At 41.2% G+C, this 23,907-nt stretch overlaps 1 protein-coding gene across 1 annotated transcript in view; it reads left to right on the top strand.

Moving 5' to 3' along the window:
- The first annotated feature begins 7,275 nt into the window (after positions 1-7,275).
- FUT9 (fucosyltransferase 9) overlaps positions 7,276-23,907 on the top strand; it is a 74,455-nt gene continuing 57,823 nt past the window's right edge. Inside the window, exon 1 of the mRNA XM_054992535.1 lies at positions 7,276-7,417. Coding sequence (XP_054848510.1) covers positions 7,276-7,417 — 142 coding nt within the window. The remainder of the gene's footprint in view (positions 7,418-23,907) is intronic.

The following is a 23,907-nucleotide window of genomic DNA, read 5'->3' on the forward strand; positions in this document are numbered from 1 at the left end:
AGGGAAGAAGTTTAGAACAGCTATCCCTTGAGTCTGTTTCCCATTCTAAAATTCAAGTGGTCTGTTGATGACTGCTGAATCAATCTGTTCTTCTCTAGAAACTGCAAGTACACTTTATATTTTCTCAAATATGCCATTTTTTCCTTGCATGATAAACAAATATAGTCTCTGTCCAGAATTGTTTTATTTCTTATTTTTTTAATTCTTATTTTCTTAGAATTGTTTTAATTCTCATTTTTTTATATTGTGGAAATCATGCTCTGTTTTATTTTGAAAGCTATCTTGAGGCCTTTCGGGGGGGTACAAACTTTAAATAAATATGTATCTGTGCAGCAGATGCATTTATACAGAAGTTTATACAGAAAGTAAGTGGCTGACACTCAATATGATAGCAGAAGCAGCACAATGGAGCCACCCACAAACAAGCTTGATGTTTCTACATTCTTTGGGAGTCTCTGTGGAATGCAGAAAAATACGTTATTGTAAATTACAAAAAGATTTCCTCCTCCCTAAAACCTCTGAGCGTGCTGTAGAAGACTTTGAGTACTGAGAGCAGTTGAGAGGCAATTAAAGAGAAAAGAAAATTAGCCTGTCAAGCCCCTAAGAGCATATAGTATCTAGGAGCAGCAGCTTTGGGGGGATAGAATTCCAAATTGCACCCATAATTCCTTATGGAGCCACAGATTGTAAATCCTACTTAGCTAATACACCAATGAAAGTATTTGGGACTGCAGGGTTAATCAATTATAAGTTGCAGAACTCACAGACAGTTCTTCTATAGGCTCCCTTTCTTCTTTTTACCATATCTGCTTTTCTTCAGGATGTGACAGACTATTGTGGTCAGGTGTGTGATTAGACAGAGGCTTACCTGCAGTTGTGGAAAGCAATATTCTCTCTCTTTTTTTTTTTGGTACAGAGACATTTGCATGCAAATTCAGTTTTATTTCTTTCATCCTTGGAAAGTGTCCCAAGGAAGCATATGGCTATTTTTTTAAGAAACCCAGAAAACTACAGTAAGCCATAGAAGAAATATATTCTTAATTTAAAGAGCTTACACTCCAAATCCAGTGGGATTGCTTTTGTTTTGTTTGGTAGACATAATTAGCACACAGAACCATTTAAAACTTCCTTAAACCCTTCCTTGAACCATTCATTCAAATAAAAAGGCGGATATGTAGATTTGTGGGTGGGAGGCTCTTATCATTTCCCAGACTTTGCAGATGTGGATCAAAATACTGGCCATTAGAAACACAGGAAATTCTATTGGAGTAGCAAGACAGCAACTTAACCTAGGAAAGATGAGCCAAGAAAATCTGGAATTTCAAATATATAAATGTTTCTAAAATGATATGGAAGCAAGTCATGGAGAACTAGATCCCACTCTGCAATAAATTGATTGCACCACACTCTTAATTCAGTCTAAAAACAAAAAACCCTGTCCCCATCCAAAGTCATGCCATACAAGCATACAAGCTTGACTTAGAGTGAAACATAATGGTTGCTAAACAAGTGTAACATTGTGAGCATGATCCTAATATTCTGGGAAATTACATACTGCAAAGCTATAGTAGTGGAGAATAGTGCAGACACCACTCTTAGTTCTGTCCAGCAGGAAGAGGCCCCTGGAAAAGAAAGGCACCTGCTACCGGAGATCCTTTAACTGGAGACCCTAGAAATCAGACTTGGGGCCCTCTGCAGGTAAAACAGATGTGCTACTAAGCTAGTGCTGCTCCTGAAGGTGCCGCCTTTCTCACCCCTGCATATGTAGCTCTATCCCAAAAACTCTCTTATCTGCAACATTGTTAAGATATAGGAATCTTGTCCTTTGCATCTCATTATTCGTGCTGAACACAGCCTAAATAGACACCTGATTAAAATACCACAGGGACCTCCTAAAACTGCTTCAGCAACACAACTCCTGCTGCCAAGATATATAGCTATATAGATACAGCTCATTTCCTTGCCTATAAGCTCAGTGCCACCACTATCACAAGACAGGATCTTTCTTGAGCAGTTTATGTGCTGCCTCAGGCTCCTGTTATCCTGCATGTAAACATAGAATTTACCTTCCAGATCTTTGTTTTCAGTACTTTGGTTAGCAGAAGTGCTATAAGGCACAAAGATAAAATAGCTTTGTAGAACTGTACCCCAGAAAATCAGTGCTGATGGTAACACATAGACTGACTTGGGGGAGGATTTCTCAAAAAGATTCAGTTTTGCGTTACATAACAATGCTTGTATCACAACTATCAAAATCCTTATGATCTTTCACAGCAGACAGAAATGTGAAGTTTGGCCCCCAAACCTGGAACCAGGTTCCTGCATTCCCCTTTGGCCCATTTTCCTGAGCCAAAACAGCCCCAGGGGAGAAATTTGCCCCATTTTGAAGCAGCACAGAATACCCCATGCATGTGCAGCTTCAAAATGGAGCAAATAACTCCTCTGAGACCATTTCATCTCAGAAAATAGACAAGGAGGAGGCAGGTGACCCTTTCTCCCCACCCCACCCCTGGCCACGGTCCTGAGCCCCCCAGGCTTTAATAATGATGTTCCCCATAGCTGCTGTGAGGCTGAGGGTAAAGCAAGTTGGTTTCTGGAAGATCTGATTTGTTCAAAAACACATTGTGCAGTTTGGCCCTAAGACATAACTATTTCTGGAAAGGTTTGAAGATATCTAACATGAGATACGCAGTGTGTTACACTTTCACATCATGTGATCATTTATCACCATGTAATCATCTCTCAATCATTCAAGAAGGGGAAAAAATCAAACACTTTGAAGTGAATCAATCTCCACTTATACAGATCTCTGGCCAAACATCCCTTTGAGAGAGAAAAGGCTTTTATTCAGGTCACTGGGACATGCCTTCCAGGTCTCCTACATCCCCCCTCCCCCCCACACCTCACTTAGGTCATCATGTCTCTACACAAGACATCTGACACGTGAAGAACACATGTTGGGAGAGGCAAGGTTAGCTGGGAAGGGTAGTTTGAAAAGACAGCGCTGGCAGCAGAGTAAAGGCTTTGCTATACACTGGACCTGTGTGAAGTGGCTGTGAAATGCTAGACGGGAAACTTCAGCCCATTATAACCTCTTCAGGTCCAAGCCTGGCTGTGGAAGGCAGCTCCAGCCTGTTTCCATTCCTCCCTGCTTTCTGGTTGCAATTCCACCCAGTTTCAGACCAAAGAGGTGAAATTGACAGAGCCTTCTGGAAGCCAAAGGTGAAATTAACAAACCCTCTGAGGAGCAATCTCCACGGTCTCTGTCATTTTAAACTATGCTTCCTGGCTAACATGCCCTGAGGCATCCCGTGTAGAGAGACTCTGAAAGACTCTGAAAGAAAGATATTTTCTGGAGTGACACCCATTCCTAGGGACACTTTCTCTAGTAAACTTATCAGGTTCGTTCTGTTAGTAATATTGGCATTCAGGGAAGAAGGGTTTGCTGCTCAGTGCTTCTCTTGCTAGAAAAAAATAGTTATAACCAACAAGATTGTACCACCTTCTTTCCACTTTTATTACTATGTAAAAAATGTGATACAAAAGTGCAGGAAGACAGAACTTTGAGGTCTGAAAAGTTTAAACTACCAGAGACTATTTACTGATCCATTTCTGTTTACTAACTTCATACAACAACAGTATGAGTTTTATATGTAAGAGCCTCACTAGAACATTCTGTGGAAATCTATTATAAGAAAGAGAACAGAAAGACAGAGAAGAAAGGCTTACAGGTTGCAGACATGCTTCTATCCTGCAATCATGCTGTCATTTTAGGGACACTATACCCCTTTCAAGAAGGAGCCAACGAAAAATGATTCCAAGCAGCACCTTTCCAGCATAATATTTAAATCTTTTTGTTGCATGAAAAGTTCCCTCTTTATGCTGTTTCTTCATACACATTTCCTTCCTTCCTTCCAACCCTACCTTTCTCCACCAAAGCAGCTTATGTCTTTTTCATTCCTTTATTTTATACTCACAACAACTCCGCAAGGTAAGTCAAGCCGAGAATGCAAGATTGGCCAGGGTCATCCAGCAAGCCTCCATAGTGGCCAAAAGAAAACAAAAAAGACTCCATGTCAGAGTGGAGATTCATGATCACTACACCTCTCTGGCTCTCTCATACTTTATTTGACTACTTGTATGGAAAATCAAAAAGAGTCCAGTAGCACCTTTAAGACTAACCAACTTTATTGTAGCATAAGCTTTCTAGAATCACAGTTCTCTTCGTCAGATGCATCTGCCGAAGATTATGCTCGAAAGCTTATGCTACAATAAAGTTGGTTAGTCTTAAAGGTGCTGCTGGACTCTTTTTGACTTTGCTACTACAGACTAACACGGCTTACAACTCTGGATCTACTTGTATGGAGACATTTCATGAGTACAGGCCAGTGCCTAAGATACAAGGCTTTTAAATACGTAATAGACTGCATCCAGCATGGGGAAATAATCTGCATTAGTCTCAGGGTGGACTAGCAATCTTTATAGCAATCTGACTTCCACTGATACAAGCAAAAGTAACTTGGGATTTTTATGAAACAACCATTGCTTTGGAGCTGGCATAAATCTGGCTGGTTCTCATATGCTGTCCCTCTCTTCCCCTTTTCTCTGTCCCATCCTATGAAGCATATAATTGAAAAGCTTCCTTGTTTGGGAAGCCTTCACTCAAATTCATTTGTTTGTTGTGCTGCCTGGATTTGGAATCCCAGACAAATGATAGTGTCTCCTCCCCACCAACAAGCTTTCAAATCCCAATTTGTGTGAATTAAGCCCTCAGGAAATTAAACATTTTCCCTGGAGGCAGCATGTGTTGTTAAATCAGAATACAACCAACATCTGAGAGCCGGTGCAGTGTACTGGCCAGTGTTGGACTGGGAGGCCCTGGTTTTAATCCTTCTTCCATGGAATTTCACTGGGTGGCACTGAGCCAGTCAGTCTCCCCCATCCTAATGTACCTCACGGGGTTTTCCCCACACACTCAATTTATTCCAGATTTTCTTAGCAGTTGATCCTCAAGCATTGGAATCAGTTTGGGTATGGTTCTTCTGCACATCTGCCCTCCCTTTGCATTTTTACAGTTGTGGGATTAGTTTGTTCTGCAGGGGAAAGAGCGGGGCAGGGGATTTTCAAGTGAGGGTGCTGTCACCATCAGAGGCTTCATCAATGATGTCGCAGCACCCCCGCCCTTCATTTTTCCTGCATGTTTATATCTATCAATCAATATATAAGGGTTAGATTTTTTAAAAAAGGATTGAAAATGAACACATGGGGAAGTCTTTGTATGAGGAAGCCTATAAAAGGGAGCCGCTCTGCCACCCATACCTAACCCCTCTCCCAACTATCCAAACCAGAGAGCCCTCCCCCGGGCTAACTCGGAGCCAGGAGGCAGAAGTCCCCAGTGGTGAGGCAAACCAACCTCTGTTGGGACAGAACCTAGAGCAGCAGCAGAGATGCGCTTTTCAAACCACTCTGTTTTTTCTGCTGCCAAAGGTCGCCATTGCCCTTCCCCTGGGCCACCAGGGATTTTGCATTTTTTAAAATAGCAACAACAATTTAGTATCAATAGATTGACTTATCTTTGTAATACAGATGCAGCAGCATCCTGAATTCCCAGCTCTCTCTGCAAGGGAAGGGGCTAGGGAAGGAAGGCTAGTGCTTTCCTCAGCTCCTCTACATCTCAAAAGGAGCTGGCAAAGAGCTCCAGGCCCAGAACTATCCCAGAATAGAAGACGTTCCGGGGGATCCCTTTCTTTCATAACCCCGTCATTTGCACTCTGATTTATCGTCCATGCTGGCCTCTTTCTGCCACACGAGGCAAACGAAAGGGAAGCACCTACTCTAATGCAGGTAAGTGTGCACCCTCCAGTTGAAGCCGATTCATGGTGACCCCAGCAAGGGGCTTTCATAGCAAGTGAGGAGCAGAGGTGGTTGCCAATACCTCCCTCTGAAGAGCAACCCCAGCCATCCAGAGTGGTTTCTGATCCAAATACTGACCGGCTGCCCCTGCTTAGCTCCCAAGATCTGACAAGATTGGGCTATGGAGGGCCGCCTTTCCTGCCACATACTTTAACAGACAGATTTAAACATCAATTACTCTAGGATTCAACTATCCAGAGGAGGATACTCTAGGATTCAAATGAAGATTTGTGATCAATAGCCTCCTCAGTCCCTCGAGATGCGCTGTACAGCGTGGAAAGCTCCACACGAATACTTAAAACAAACAACACTCCCCCCCCCCAATTCTCCCAGTGTAGGACCTTTATTTCCTTAAACACCGTCTGTGATTTATTCATTTGTGTTGCAGGCTAGAATCCAACGTTTCATATCACGACCCGTTCCGAAGTCTGATGCTGTGCTGCCTCTCGCCCCTTCCTCACTGCCGAGAAACAAATATGAAACACGTGCATAAGACGGGAATCTGGCACGCTCGGCTGAACTGCCGGCCGCGTGTTTACTTATTGAGCGAGGGCATTTCTGCTCTTCTGTGAGCCGCGATGGTCTCCACTCCCCCTCCCCAGCCTAAAGCCGGCGTGCCCGATACTGCTCCTGCCTCCCTCCCAGCCCTCCTCGCACACGCGTTTCGTTTCCCACATGTGAACAAAGGTAGCCGCCGCGACTCTTTCACGGGGAGGCAACCCCCAAACGACGGCTCACTGGTGCAGCGCTGCAAAGGAAAAAGCAACGTGACACGCTCGGGAGGGACGCCCGGCTTTTGTTGGGTTTTGCATAACCCTGATCTCCCTGCCTCTTTTGCAGCTAGTAGCAACCGGGAAAGGGACTCTTTTGTGTGCGCGCCTGTGCTGGAGAATTGGGGAGGGGAGGGTGGAGAAGGGGACACCTCGCTGCCCTTCGCGGACTGAACGACCTTCCCAGTCGAGCTGAGTTGCGGCGAAGCCCAAAAGAGACAGGGATGGGGGGCAGGGCGAGGTGATGCAGGCGAAGAGCGCCCTTTGAAGCTGCCCGACAAACGGGAGCCTCGCTGCGAGCGAGCCGAAGAGGCAGCCAGGCTGGAGGGAAAGGGAGAGCGCGCGCAAGGCGACGGCGCAAGGCTTGCTGCAGGGGAGAGAGCGCAGCAGGAGCCGGCGGCGACGCTGGCCGAGCTTTCGGAGCAGCGCAGCCGGACGCCGCACAGCTCCCCTTTCGCCGCGCGACCCCCCGAGCCTTTTCCACCCTCGCCAGCCTCCCCCTCCCCGCGTCGCCAGCCGCGCGCGTGCGCGAGCTCGAGGCTTTCTCTCTTCTGTCTGGAGGAGCCTTCTCCATCCAGCACCGGCGCCGGGGATGGGCAGCGAGAGCGCGCGCAGGAGCAGCCCGGGCTCCGCCGCTCCCCCCTGCGCCCGCTCCTGCTCCTGCTGCTCTTCTTGCCCTGCTGCCCCCAGGGCGGCGCCCCGCCTGCGCTCCCGCCTTTTCCCGCCAAGGACGGGTGAGTGTGAGCTTCCTTCTCGAAGCACCTGCTTTTGTCGCGGGGCGGGGGGATGCGCTTTTTGGAGGTTATCCCGGAGGAATGGGTGGGTGCGGGGGCACTCGAATGGGAGGGCTCCGCTGGTTGACATTTCTGCCCCGGGAGAAGGTGCCTGACTCCGCGCTGGAAAGCCTCCCCCTCTTTGTTCCTGAAGGACCGGTGCCACTTCTGAGGGAGAAAGAAGGGGGGGGGATTCCCTTGGCATGGAGAGAGAAAAGGTGGCTCTAGCTTTGAAGGCTCAGCGCGCTAGAAATCTCCTGAGGGCTGCCCCCTTTTGATGCATCGCCCTATATGAGTCCTACTTGGTCGCCCCCTTCTTTCAAGCATATCCATACCGGCCACCCCCCACAACTCAGCCGTTCTTCCCTCTCTCTCACCAAAAGCCACCCTTTCAAAACCTTCCCTTCTTCCCCTGCATTTCTGTCTCTGTTGCTTTCCAAACACATTTTAACTTTTTGAAGGATCCTTTCATTTTTTAAAAAAATAAAGGGAGGGAGGTGAATCGAAGCTGGAGGTTTCCCCTAAGCAGTCACTCATGCCCTTGCAAGCTTCTCCCCTTTCCCTCCTCCTCCTTGCCCATACAATGAAGTCTTTAAAGAGATTCTTGGTCGCCTGTTAACATGCTGGGGTTGTGCCAGTACTTATCCGGTGGCATGCTGGACCATTTCTCTGAACTGAGCAAAGAATTTGATCTATGCAGAAGAAGAGGGCACTCTGCACCTGTTTTGCAAGTGCTGCTGTAGTGAGATTTTTTTGCTATAGGTAAGCCTTTAAATGCTGGAGGAAAATATGCAGAAATGGGATCAAGATTAACTTTACAGAACTAAAACTGTAATATTATAACCCCCCCCCTTTGCTTTTCTTGCATAGGTGAGGAAAAGAGATAAATGCAAGATTGTATTACTGCAATGTTTTCTCTGGTAGGCTGTGTAGTATTTTCAGCATTTTCAGTAGTTCTCTGTTGAAGGGTTGTTATGACAGCAGTTTCTCTTTCCCCTCCCTTCTCTACATCACCACTTCGTATATAGCACTACTACATTAGGAACAGAGGTGGTTGAGCCTGTTGCCGAAGTAACTCTGCAGTCTTACTCTTTGAAATATGAGCATACTTGTGCTCCTGAGTCAATGTTTGTTCCCTTTCCTAAAAAATGTGGTAATAACAAATGTGCCAAACTGAAGAAACTGGAGTTTGCTATGTGTTTGTGTGTTATGTGCTGTCAAGTTGCCTCCGACCTATGACGACCCTATGAATGAAAGACCTCCAAAACGTCATATCATTAACAGAAGCATGCTGTAAAATATTTTAATTATAGACTTAGTTTTGTGTTTTTTTAAAAGCTGCAAATATGAAAAAGTGTTCTTTTCTGTACTACCAATTAATAATGGACCAGCATAGATTTGATTATAATGATACTATTTGGATCATTTTATATATACACACAAATAATATTGGAAGTATATGCAGGCTTAGTGCAATGTCTTATTTAGATACAGATGCTTCAGGTTGTAAGAGACATTGATTTCTTAGTGTGGATAGCAACTTTTCATAACTTCTGGATTGTGTGAATCTGAGTAATAGTCAAACTATTGGATTTGTGGGTTGTTATGGAGATCAATCAACCTGACATTAACAATGGTTATGTCATCGTGGTTTAGTTGCTTTATTGCTATAAGAAGATGTACCTCAAAAGCTCCTTTTTCTTTTTCTTCCTAGATAATTTACAGAAAAAATATAGTGTGTGTGTGTGTATGCAGTGCTGATTAGTGTGAGAAAAAGGAAAGGAGTTCCTACCTTTGCCTATTTCTCCTGAGGACAGCATTTCTGCAGGAAGAGCTGTGAAGTAATTATGAAAGTAAATAGTAACGTCCAAGTGATAATCTAGGTGCTTATTATTTCCCCTTCCCCCCCCCCACAGCTTTTTATATATGTATCTCTTGGTTTGGGACCTATGCCAAGTTTACTACTGTGGACTACACAAGGTTGCTCTACAATGCTTAGAAAAGATCTACAAAAAGGAACTGGAGACAAAGAAATCAGCATGATGAAAAAGACAAAACAGTGCTGTTTATATAAAATTAAATGTTTAATATATTGATTGCAATATATGGAAGAACAAATAAATGTAATAATCCCTCAGTACGTATAATAAAGACAATAAAATAATCGCTTCTGTATAGAAATAGGAATCTTTCAGGCTTAAATGAAAGGAAAATCTGATTAGAGAAAGGCTTTTATTAAAAACAAAATTTTTTCAACAGTTTGTTATTGCATTGTTCACAATATTAATGTAAACATCAGCTAGAGGTATTTTTACCCTGAGCTGAAGCTGTAGCAGGAATAGACACCATGATATATGTAGCCTCAGAAATCTTATCTTGTAGTTTAATCTAAGCGCACTGCTTGCTCAAAGAGTCTCTGTACTGATTCTGTTCACATAGCTGAACTACAGGCACTGGGCCTAATCCAAAGATCTGTAATAAGCAGAAGGAGAATCCATACTTGGTGCTACAACTGAAGTTCTATGTACATGCTCCTATGAAACAGGTAGTCAGTGCTATCATTTCTGAAAATGCATACTTCATCTAGTTGCCACTGGAGGAGGGAAGCTGTATTTCAGTCCTCTCACTTCTTTAAGCAAATATACAATTGGTGCCGTCAGAGCAGTCTCTGTTAAGGGATGCACGTGCAGACCTTATCTCCCAAGAATCACTGTGCATGCAGCCTGGAGTACTGAATGGGAGAGTTTAACCAGACAGAAGAGCATTTTAGATAAGTGCCATAGTGATCTGTGCATAGATTGAGGCTGGATCACAATGATTTGTATTTAAGGAGTTATTGTAGCTTAAAGTCAGTATTTTTTTCTGCAATGGAGGATAAGCTGATGTTTCTGTAAGAGATTTGGTGCTATCTTGCTCTGTCTCCTGACTAGCACAATCATACCAGAGACTAAAATAAATTGTATTGTTGTATAATTTTAAGATATAACAGTCTCATAGCTACAGTGACCTCTTACGGCTTATTGTCTTTTGAGAAGGCTTTTGTACTTGTGTGCATTATTTATTTAGATATCTTAGATGTAAAAGGGCAAAGATGTTGAATGCTGCCAATATACACTCATCATATTTTGTTTTAACAACTTCCTTATGAGCTAAGATAAACTGTGAGGTAGTAGATGCTCCAGGCCAGCAAGTAAGCTTCATGGTTGACTGAATAGTCATAAAAGGGTTTATCAAATGTCTCACTAGTATGACTTGGTTGGTATTAGAAAGAAGACATGCTGGATAAAAGAAATGTATGCTATTAATAATCCTAATGATAATCATTATCAACGGAATTACATTTGAAGTAAAAGGAAACTCATATTAATTAAATACATATTTTACCTAATATCATGAAAAAGGATTATATAATATTTTAAGGTTCCATATGTTACTGATATTTAAAATATTCCTAGGTCCAAACTATATATCATGGCATCTACAGGTCCAACCTGTGTCCACTGCCGTTATTTTAGGGGTGAACTTGGGCCATATAAAAATGCTGTGAGGTCGTGGAGAAACACATTCTGCCAAGTAACGAATCAGTCCTTGCTTTTGAAAAACATTCTGGGCATTTAAGCTGCGATCCACAAATCTGCTTATGCTCCTACAAAGGAATTGTGGTAACCCAATGGACTTTTTCTTCTTGGAACACATGACTCCTATGCCATATAAAAGAAACAACTTTTGAAATTCCCTTGTTTTCAATATAGCATGTGTGTGTACGCTAGGGTTATCATATGCTGGCTGGGAGCAGGGAATCTCCCACCCCAGCTAGCATTGCCTGCTGGCATTCCAGCGGCCACTGGGAGGAAAAAAATTTAAAATGTCATCAGTGATACCACACCTCTCTAGGAATTGCAGGAAATTAAACTGTAGAGTTTCTGTCGATTCCTAGAGAATTATGGTATCACTTCCAGCTTTTTCTAGGAAATGATGCCGCACCATTGCCGACAACTGCCCCCTCATGTCCCTGCCCCCCCAGTCTATTACTGGTTGCCAGGCTGGGCCTGACAGCCTTTGTGTACATGCACACTGTTAAAGAAAAGCATCATAATACTCCTAATACATATGGAACTAGCTCAATGATTCTTTGATATGCAGCCTGATCTTGTGATCCTACTTTGCCAGTGGCTACCATGTGGCATTTTACTGACATAATTTTGTTTTCATGTTTGCTCTATTAGAAACAAATGAGAAAGCAACACAATACCAGTATAAATATGCAACACCAATAGTCACTTCCCACACTGCATCCATCACAATAGCAATCATGCTTACCACTGTCCCTCTACAGTAGCCAACCTTTCTTCAACATACACACATACAGTGCAAAGCCAGAAATACTATATAGTACCAACCCTAGTGTAGTCTTTCATAGCAACAATTTTTCTGAGGCCACTCGGAGAGGGCTTTGATTTACCCAGCAGCCCATATACAAAGATCAGCAGCTTGCACATCACAACCCTTTTTGCTCGGGAGCAATCCAAGGCAAAGAGGTAAGCAAGAAGTGCTATTTTTCAGTCACAGTAGCCAGCTATCTCTTAAGCCTAGTGATTAGCAGGAAGTCTGAGCAGAGAAGCCATCGGTGGAAAACCTTCCAGGAGAACAGTTTGAATCCTACAGCAGTAGAAATGATCCCACATAGACACTGTACACAGATTAGCTTACATTTGACAGGGACACTTCTTTTATTAGAGAGAAGACTGCATGCACCACAACAGCAAGTGTACAGTAGACACAAAGAACAAGAACAATGCAATGTAATCAGAAACAGTAGAAGCAAGTTTAAGTTTTGCTCTGGGATGGGTCCATGGCGCAGTAGCAGATAACTTGCTTTGCATACACAAAGTATCAAGCTCAGTTCCCAGCAACTGATTCATTATAAGGCCACTTCACTTGTCATATGCTGAATTTATTTCATCAAGGCAAAGTGTACAATTTGGAAATTCTGAAAGCATGTACAATATTAGATGCAGAAAAGAGGGTGTACAAACTAGAACTTAAGCCTCCCACTATACACCCTCCAAAAATTCTGAAGACTAAACCAAAAAGCACATTGAAGATACGTTCATGGTAGAGCCTTTGTAGCTTCCTCGGTCCCAGCCACAGTCATGCCCCAACATAGCAAGGACATCCATATTTATTTTAACGGTGGATGTGCTCTCTGTTGCTTTTACTGGTGAACGAGTAGAGATTACCTGGTTTAAAGAATTTTGACCATCAGGTAGATGCTGTGTAAAAATACTTCTGCAGTCTGTTCTGCCAGTATGTATTTTCCTCATCTTACATGAGAGATAGAGCGGCAGTCTCTAAGTTAAGAGTGTTTTGCACATCCATATTTTTATTTGGATGTTTAAGAAAGATGGATAAAAGAGCTACGTGTTATACTCCAAAGCATAGTTGCTTTCTCCCTAGTATACCCACCCTCTGTTGCTTACATGTGTGGGGTGCTGTGTCCATCCATCCTCAGTTGCTGCAATGAAGTTGAGATTGCTGTAGAAATGAAAAAATGAAAATGTTGATTTTGTTCTGGAAAACTGTAAATATATGCAATATTTTATCTCTCATTAACACTAAATTTACTGCACTGCTTAAAAAACATAAAATGTATCAATTTATAATTTAGTATATAAAATTATACAGTTTGGAATATTTGTGAAATTTAAAAATATAAAAAGTCTTAGTTTTCTTTTCATAAAGAAAAATTGCAAATACAAATTTTGTTGTAAACAAAAGAAAGTGTGTGATTTGGACAGAAGTGGTGTGAAATAGGCACACTAGGCACACTATCCAAATTATTTTCCTTTTTTGTCCCCACTGTCCGTATTCTAACTCATCAAAGTTCACACCTGTTTCTCTTTGCCACTTGCTTTAGTTATTTGGTCATTTGATGCAATGCATTTGTGTGATTACTGGTTGAGTTCAAATGGCTAAAGGACAGCAGGCTTTTTGCTAGGGGAATTTAGGAATGGTAGAGTTTAGGAATGTGGTTGAGCTTTTTCAGAAAGGTGAAATCTCAATTGGGTATGCAAATAACAAGTTGGGGGTAAAATGTGATTTGTATTGCAAGGGTGTTTTGCGGTAGTCTATAAATGAAGTCACTAAGTACTACAAAAGTGCTGCAATGCTGTGCTCTTAAAACAGATGGAATCATATGTTTAGAGGGCAATATGTTTAGACGGCAATGTTATTCAAAAATGTACTGATATCTCCCAGGGAGCTGTGGACTTTTCCACCCAGCATGCATGCAGTAGGGTTACCAGCCTCCATGTGGTGGCTGGAGATCTCCCAGAATTACAAGTGGTCTCCAGACCACAGAGATTAGTTCCCCTGGAGAAAAGGGCTGCTTTGGAGGATGATCTCTATGGAATTATACCATGCTGAGGTTCTTTCCCTCCCCAAACCCTGCCTTCTTCCAGTTTCACCCCCCCCCCATCTCCAGGAATTTTCCAACTTGGAGCTGGCAACCCTAGCATGCAGCGACCTCCAAGGTTGTGAGGTCATGGATACTGCACTGCCCAATGATGGCATCATCTTCCAAGGGAGTCCCACCCAAGAGAATCACCTGATCCCTGGCTTGTGCTTGCAGAGTGAGAAGCCAGACCCCAAAAGTTGCTAAGCAAGAGAAGAAGAAAAAGAAGACTGGCCGTGCTAAGAGGTGCATGCAATACAACTGTTGCTTCGTCAACTTTGTGCCAGGCTTTGGCAAGATGAAGGGTCCCAATGCCAACTCATAAATAGCACCATTACCTAATAAATCTGATATTTGCTTTGAAAAAAATTACTGATATCTCCCAAAGAAGTATAAACAAATCAACAGCAGAGAAAATGAAAAGAAATATACTTTGTTCTCCTGGAACTGCTCATATGTCATGTGCAGGCGGCACGCACAGTTTTTCTCCTAATTACTAAAGTTGACTCTTCTGCAGTATGTAATTTATGCAATATAGCTTATCTATCCAATATGAAATATAAATCACATTTCAAGCACACATTTAGTCTAGTGTACTAGATTCTATCTTATCAAGAAGGCAACAAAGTTATTTTTCTGAGGATATTTTTGTTTCAACTTTCCCGATAGAAAAATGAGATATTTTGTGGAACATTGAAAAACCTCCAGTAAAATATTTTCTCCTTTGGAATTAGATCAGGTTTTACAAGCTCAAAATATATAGTATGAAACAGTTTCTGTAACACAATCTACAACATCAGATAATGATAATTCCAGTATATACTATAAGCATATACAACATGAGTTGGATACTATGGAACATTTCTGCTGATGGATTTCTGTCAATGGAGTGTGATTTTCAAATATCTTCTCTCCTGTTGCATTCCCAAATACCTTCTAAAATGCTGTTTCTAGGGATCAGGACAGTGCGTCATAGATCATCTGGGGGTGCAACAAGAGGTAAACTCTCTATCAATAGAAATAATATGGGGGAATCAAGCCAACATTTTCAAGGTCATCTTTAATTCTGTATTTACTCAAATGCATGATTGGTTTTTTCCCCTATATATGTCATCAGAAAAGGAGAGGGCCATCTTAAATGTGCACATAAGTTACAGTTATAGCCAATAATAAAAACTTGTTTGAGGTATAACATTTAAGGAGGTGGGTCACCTTGCTTTCAGGCTTCCTTTTGAGTAAATATGGTATTTAAAGTGACTTATTTTGACCACCAGCATTACCTCTGTCTTAGGCAGTGACAGCCTGTAACTGCAAGCATTAAAAAGGATTTAAACCACAACTTGAAGCCATAACTAGTTTAAAATTAAGTGCCTCAGTTAGGCTTCTCTTGTGACTTCCTGGAGACCCAGGTCGCCGTTCTTTTCTTTAAAACCCTACCTGTACAGAAATACAATCTTTGTTTTTATTGAACCTTCTGTTTTAGTGATTTCTGTTTCTTCACGTGCAATACAAAAATTACCTCACAACAGCAAACCCAAAGCCTTTACTCTCACTACCAAAAGAACATCTAGTAATGGAGGGGAAGGCCTTGCCATGTTTTAATTTGTTTTAATTTGTTAGGTGCCTTGGTGGCCCCTATGAGGGCAGAAAGGTGGAGTAAAAATCTTGTAAATAAAATAAATATTCTTATGATCAATACCACTCAACTTAAACATATCTTAAGCATTACAGTGGAGAATGAACGCTGCCCATTCATAGGGATGTACTTAATTTTGCTTTAAAATTTCATAAATTATTTAATATTTGTATTTTAACATCAGTATTTGTATTGTATTTGTATTGTATTTCATAGATTATTTAATATTGTATTTTAACATCAATATTTGTATTGTATTTGTATTTGTATTGTATTTCATAGATTATTTAATATTTGTATTTTAACATCAATATTTGTATATTTCATAGATTATTTAATATTTGTATTTTAACATCAGTATTTGTATTTTAACATTAAAAGGATGTGGCTTTAAGTACTTCTATTTATCTTTAAACAGCTTCCCATGACTATTTTGGCACTTGAAAAGATACAGGGGCGGAGGCAAGATCACATGATGGCATCCATGGCCACAAGTTGAACCCGTGCCCACCATAATGTATAGCTTAGCTCTCAGGTGATGCTGCGAGTTTTTGATTAGTTTTGAAACCATTCTGAAGGGCCAGGTAGAAGAAGAAGGTATCTAAGAATGGAAGTAGAATGGCATCCTATGAACACATCTTCGCTATTTAGTTTGTAAAAGAAGTAGAACTGCATCCTGCTGATATATCTTTGTTATTTAGGATTGTAAATGGTTGTGTGTATGCTTAATTTACTGTATAAAGAACATATAGAAAAGAATGAAGTGTGCATCTTTCTCATGTCAGCTAAATAAATTCATTATTTTGATTATATTTGACGCGCTGCCCACAGGCACAGTATGAAAACATCCACATTTTTTTTCAGTGATCCTAGGGAAAATTGCAGCCATAGTGGCATATTTAAACCTCTTCAAAAGAACTCTATACCCTAACAATTGTAGCCAGAAGGTTGAGAGGACAGAAAGGAAGGAATATGTTATTTCTTTGGTCTTTGTACTTACTAACTGCTACTATCCTCTTAAGAAATGTAATACATGCTTAAAATGAACTGTGAAGGTTTGAGAAGGATTATCCGTTGCCCACCAGTGGTGGGCAATCTCCCAGGGGTTTGCTCCATTGCTATTGGTGGAGCTGGCAAAGCCACGGGCAAGCAACCTGGCCAAGCATGCAGTGGGCGCACTCCCAGTGGGGTGCAACGATGTCACTTCCTCAAGTGAAGTCATTGAACTGGTGGCGGGCATGCTCCTGTCCTTTGTGCGGGGTGAGTTATGGCCCCAAATGGGCTGAATTGGCCCTGTACAAAGCATGAGTATGCCCACCAGTGAAATGATGTGCACAGGCTCAAGGAAAACCATCCTGGAGGGTAACCCTAGGTATGGATAGTATGTAAAATGTTTTTAAATGATGCATTTATTGTATGCTTTTTATCTATGATAATTTTAAGATTTCCTTTATATTGGTAGAACAAAAGTTGGAAATTAAGACGCATTTCTTATCTGTTAGCTGAGGCTATGATATTGAATAGTTTCTGCCTCAAAAGATGAAGAGCTTCTAATTTTCACACAGCAAACCTTAGCAAAACTTCTTTGAAGGGCCTTTATGTACATCACATTTTTTTTTTTTACAATTTATGTATTAGTCTTTGTGTGATTAGTCCAGGATTATATTGCTATGTTTCCTGCTGAAGGTGTGTATTCTCATTACCATGGTGGCAGTTAAAGTGATCTTTCATGTCCCTAGGGTAACATGAAAAGCCCTAGATCTAGGATTGCCAGTCTCAAGTGGGACCAGGAGATCTCACCAAATAACAACTGAACTCCAGTCTTTTCCCCTGGAGAAAATGGCTGCTTTAAAGGGTGGACTCTGGCTTCATGTCCTGCTGAGGTACCTCCCCAGGCTCCACCGCCAAATCTCCAGGAATTTCCCAAACTGAAGTGGTCTACTCTACCTGGTTCATAAAGAAAACTGGCTTAATGGAGACAAGGGGAGGACCCTTGCATGGTTCTGCGCTTCTCAAGTGATACACTGCTTTGTGAAGTAGTAGTACTTCTGCTGTTCCCATGCTAATGACTAATGCCAGGCTGGAGTAGTGATCAGCAAAAAAGGGTCTTGAGTGATCAGTAGCTGCCAAGTGCAGGGAGAAGAGTCTGTTTGTAATGGATGCTCTCCCTTACCCCTTCTCCATACCTAACAGGTATGCACTGTGACTAGTTGGGAAGCCAGAATGGTGGGTGATGATTTTCTTGAAAGGTATGAAAACTGTGTTGTGTCTCTCAGCAATTTTATGGTGTTTTCTCATTCATAATAATAGTATCTCACTCCTCTTTCTGCATTGACTTCTTGGCATTCTCAGATAGGAAGATATGATTGTCTATGTGGGACTATGATATCATCAGACTGACTTCATGGACTCCAGGCTACATAATCCCCAATTCGTTGTCCAGAAATAGGAAGAGGACTTTTTTTTTTTAGAAGGGTACATAATCATGAACAGTTTTTTGGCTTAGAAGCAAGTAGAAGGTAGGTATTTCTGTGTTCAGAGAATATTTCTATCCAACTGAAAGTGTACTTGTCATGCAAAAAAGTGTTCAGCATTGAAAAATCAGAAACAGTTTTAATTGTGAAGCATTTAATTCAGAAACTTCTCACAATGAGATAATATTGGAAGATCTGTGTTAAGCTGCTTTTGCTGTAACAGAGACTGTTCACTCAATATTCAGTGTTCTTTTAGAGCACAAAAATAGCAATGTGTGTGCACTCTTCTCCTACATTCATGCTTCTATGGAGTGGGGAAGTATGAGCACAATTGTTCTGAGTTCTCATGGACAGTAGGATACCACTAAAGTATGTGGTTATTGCCAGTGATTCTTCTAGTAATCTTTAAACACCAAGAGTAACTCTCAGAGATCGTACTGAAATTATAGAAGTTAACTTGAGTAGTTAAAAACCTCTGGTATTCACTATGGTAATTAACTCATGTTGCTTATAGAAATTCTAACTGCCAGTAGTACAGTTGAGTAACAGCAATATAGTAAAATATATGAAAAGCTTGGTCATGTAAATTCCCTCTCTATAAATCTTATTGATGTATTGTCGAAGGCTTTCACGGCCGGAGAACGATGGTTGTTGTGGATTTTCCGGGCTGTATAGCCATGGTCTTGCCATTGTAGTTCCTGATGTTTTGCCAGCAGCTGTGACTGGCATCTTCAGAGGTGTAGCACCAAAAGACAGAGATCTCTCAGTGTCAGGCACTGTAGTGACACTGAGAGATCTCTGTCTTTTGGTGCTACACCTCTGAAGATGCCAGTCAAAGCTGCTGGTGAAACGTCAGGAACTACAATGCCAAGACCACGGCTATATAGCCCGGAAAATCCACAACAACCATATAAATCTTATTGTTTTTTATCATAGCCTTTAACTATTCTACTTCATAATTATGCAGATGTTTCCAATAGGATTCAATAGGATGTGAAATGTAAATGATGTTATAACAATTTTCAAAGGCATTTCCTTAGAAAATAGTGATTATAATTGGGAAAAGGTACTGCAGAATCTTCTTTGGGGAGGTTGTTTGATTTGTTTTATTTATCGTATTTGTATTTGACTTCAGCCAAAATCTGATGGGAGGATAGGGATTCTCAGCTGATCGGGTTTCAGGAACAGAAGGACTGCTGGGCTGTTTCCTGGTGTCTCTCTAAAGATAATGAGAAACTGGAGAGAGGATGTACAATAGAGACACACCTTGCTGCTTCCTTCCCTCTGTTCAGGGATAGTAGGCGTTCTTTTGTTTTTTGTAATATTCTTTTTTATACACACTGTGTCATTTATTTTCTTTTTGTAGTTGTGTTAGAGTTTTAGTCATTAGTGAAAAGTTTTCACATAAGAAATTTTCTTAGAGATGGTAGACCTATGGACCTAGTCTAGTACGGTCTAGACCTAGGTCTAGTATGGTTTCTTAATCTATGATACATGCTGGACAGCAGTCTTAGGTTTCCTGAAAAAATTCACATAAAGAGATTACACATTCTTTGCAGTGAGTTCATTGCACTACTATATTCCTGTTACTGTAAGCTAAATGGATTTGTTTGTTCTTTATTTTGTTTGTTTTATATATCACATTTTTGTCCAGAGAGTTCAAGGTGGTATACACTGGGTGATCCCGACAATACTATAAGGAATGATTTGCAGTGCTCCCAGTTCAGGGCTAAGCAGGAATTTGAACTCAAGTCTTCCTGGTGACATGCTTTTTAGATATTTGAAAGTTGTCAACAGGTTTCCTTCCGCCTAGGCTAAAATTGATTTAGTATCTTGAGTTTTTCCTCAGATGAATCAGAATCTGCTATAGTCTACACCCACTGGGAACAAAAGCTCTGTAATTGCCATGTGTGTATTCTCCTAGGACATGCCTGATCTTTGACCTTCTGCTCAAACTGCTCTTTAACGGCTTAGGAAACGTGTAGTTTTGTTCTGTTTTTACTTCTGCAGACCTCTTTTGCAGTACAGGAACAGTTAACATTCATTATTTGACTTTTTTATTCCTCAGAATGAAACATACATTAAACATGAAATTACAATCCCAAATTAGGAAAAATAATCTACACTGATTTTTTAAGATCTTTTTTTGAGGGCATCTTAGAGTAGAAGAGTAAATGTCATAGAAATCATAACAAACAAAAACATTAGGAACAATAATTATATGCCGTTTTCTGCTGTCTCTTGAGGACCAATATTTTCTGCATAACAAATAACACTTTAATAGTCAACGGAAAAAGAATTCTAGCATGATTGCTTGCTGACTAAATTGAAAAGTGCCACAATTAAATTTGGTCTTGGGAGTCTTCAGATCAATTGTTAATACTTGACTAATTCAGTTTTATGTAATCAGTAAGATAAATATGGTGATTTGAGTAGATGTAGAAAACTGCATGAATGAGGTCAGGACAGTTCAGCTTTGAGGATAAGATTTCTCAATTGTAGTATATAGTCATATGTATATGGAGAGAACATTTAATACTATGTGGCATAGATCATTGGGGGAAATCTCCAACTTTAAAAGCAAAATATGTATTCAAATGGATGTGTGAGTTAACAGACAAAAATGGAACAGAAATACTTTGATTTGTTGTACAACGTGTTCAGTTCAAGGGGTCACATATGTACACACTTGTGTGAGACTTCAGGAAGATCTGTCCTAAAAAGACTGGATTCTGTTCTATTGAGATTAACAGAATCCAAGACCTTGAAAGTTTAGATAAAAGTTCATTTAACATTTCAGCTTTTGCTGTTTATGATGGGTGCAGGTAGTAGGATAAAATGTTCTTCATTATCAAGTGATTCAGAGCCACTCTTTAGCACAGAGTGTGTCATCCAGAATACAGGCACTTTTGTATAAAAATTTCCACCTCTGTCAAGGAAGAAGGTTTTTTTTACGTTTTGAACTGAGAAAGGGTTGAGAGAATAGCAACATGGACTGTGCCTACTAATTCCTGCCAAAAGACTGTTTAATTATTTTCTTCCTTAGCAGATCTACAGAGGCTTCAGTTGTATTCTTTCCTTCATTCAGTTCATTTACTTTAACATAGGATTGCCAACCTCCAGGCGAGGCCTGGAGTTCTCCCAGAATTATCACTGATCCCCAGATGACAGAGATCACCTCCTGTGAAGGAAATGGCAGGTTGGGCTCTGTGGCATTGTATCCTTGCGAAGCTCCCTCCCCAAAGTCTGGCCACCTAAAGCTCTGTCCCAAATCTCCAGGAATTTACCTACCAAGAGTTGGCAACCCTACTATAAGATCTAAGATCTCTTCAAACTTTCTGAATGATGAATAATAAATGCATGTAGACGTCGGGAGTGGGATAGTGGTTGCAAGTCACAAACAGCCAACAACAAGCTGTTGATTTGCAATTGTTGTGTGACTTTGGGCGACCTGGACCCAAATTGTCAGACCTGTAATTTGGAAGTGGAGATGGGTTAGTTCCGATGTAATGTGAAAACATGGTTTATTTTAGGTGTAGTTAATTAGTAAAACCAGGATTGGGCCTGCTGATAATCTGTAAATCTAGGCTTGTCTTAGAAAATGCTGGCTTTATTGATGTCACTCTTTTTATCTTTCTCTCCACGAGAGATCCAGCTACTGTCCCAGCCTGCTTCACAGCAGCAATTTGCTTACTGTTGGCTACTGGCAACAGAAGGACTTAGAAACTTCAGCTGTTCTTGGTTGCTGAGCCACCTCCATCTCAGTTCAGAAGCTAGCCAAAGCTTTTACGTTAGGCCTGTCCTCATTAAAATGTGAAGGAAATAGACTTGTGCTGCTCACTTCAGTGCAACTGCCACACACACACTCAACCAGACTCCTTCCCCAGTGTTTTAACTGCTCCAAAGCACACAAGATTGCATGTCCATCCTCTGGACTTATCCATATGCCTGACGTGTTTCCATCTCATACACCATCCACCCACTGTGTACCTAGAGAATTTAGTACTGAATTCTCCAGCTCAACAAAGGCCCCTTGAAGAGCACATATATTGACTATCTGATTCCATTCACATAATAAGTGCACATATGAATTGTGTAAAATGCACTTTCTGGAACAGAATACAAGTATGAAAAAAGTTATAAATTATTTATATTTATTTATTTACTTTGCATTTCTATTCCGCCCTCCCCACGAAGGAGGGGAACTTAGTTCTATCTATCTGTCTAGTACACCTCTATCCTACTCTTCTTCCAAGGAGCTCAGGGCATTTTACATAGTTATCCGTTCCTAATTTTATCTTCTCAACAACTCTGTGAAGTAGATTAGGTCGAGAGTGGCTGTTCTAGGATCACCCAGTGGTTTTATGGCAAAGCAGAAAATATCTTCACAACATTAAATATAATTGTTTGGTTTTGGGATTGCTTTGAGATTCTGTGAAATCTTGGTTATGAAAATAATGTGAAACTTAATTAGATTATTTTTGGTGGAGTAATTCTTAACTGATGAATTGGTGTCATAAATGTACCCTGGCATGTTGAAAGCTATATTGACTTGCTTGTTTGTTCATGGGAGTTGTAGATCTTTTGTTCGGGGTAGTGTGTGTATATCAGATGCATGTGGGTTTTTTTTTCATTTCAGTTATAAATAAAACATACCATGGTTTGCCTGAAATCTAAATTTATACAAATGTATTCTTCATGGTTTACAATGAAATCCAAACTTATCAATATATCTAATTCCCAATATGTTCCCCTCTGTGGCTACTTAAATCAGGAGATTGGGGCCAAGACAGCATTCCCTACAAGCCTGAAAAGCCCTAGAAAAATCTGTAAAAAGAAATTCTGAAATCAAGAATAATATTATTGGGGGGTGTGCCCCTAAATATAGAAGTAATGCCTGTAGTTTTAAAACATAAATACCCTCTTTGGGGCCATTGATAGGCAACCACAACAATATTGCCAGCATTCAAGCCTTGTTTTCTATCAGTAAAAGGCAGAGGGGGACGGCCCTTTCCAGGGCTGTTTTGGCCTTTAAGGGAAGACTCATCAGGACCAGGACTAACACCAACCATTGAGTGACTTGCTACTGCACAACTTGCAGGTAAATAGTGTGCAAAACTGGGCCTGTAAACCCTCCAGAAAATCATGCAAAACTCATGGCACAGCAGCGTCTTCATAGTGCAATTTCCCGTTTAATGGTATGATGACATCAGAAATCACGCCATTAAATGGGAAATCACGCTATGAAGATGCTGCCATGCCATGAGTTTTGCGCGATTTTCCGGAGGTTACAGGCATGTGAAAATGGTAGTGACCCCTTATATGCTGCCACACACCATAAACCTCCCTATATAGATATGGGGCTTCACAGGCAGTTAAGGGCAGTCACAATATGCCACTTGTCTAGTCCCAAATTATCAGGCAGAGAGCCCACCCTAAACCAAATCCACACTGGATCCTCTTTGTACTCTTCCCAGGGACTTTTCCAGACAGGCAGCCAGCTCCTTATATTCACTTTCCATCCCCTAGCTACTGCCCAGGTTTATTGGGAAAGGGTTTTCTTCCTCTATATTCTGCCTTCATTTATTTAAATGAACCCATTGGTCGTGAAGGTGGGGGCTCTCCTGACCTTCTCAGGCAGGCCATTCCACAGGGTAGGGGATGCTGTTGATTTCGTGTACGGGCTGCTGTTGATTTTGCCCATGTGCAGGGTGGAACATGTAGGAGACCCTGTTCAGATGAGTGAAGTTGTCATGGAGGAACATAGGGAGGGAGGCGGTCCCATAGGGAGGTATGCCGCACCCAGGCTATGAAGAGCTTTGTACATGATAACCAATACCTTGAACCGAGTTCACTTGCCAGAAGTGTAAGATGGTCAGAGTTTTGG

The sequence above is a fragment of the Eublepharis macularius genome, chromosome 1 (genome assembly GCF_028583425.1).
Source record: "Eublepharis macularius isolate TG4126 chromosome 1, MPM_Emac_v1.0, whole genome shotgun sequence".
Lineage (NCBI taxonomy): Eukaryota > Metazoa > Chordata > Lepidosauria > Squamata > Eublepharidae > Eublepharis > Eublepharis macularius.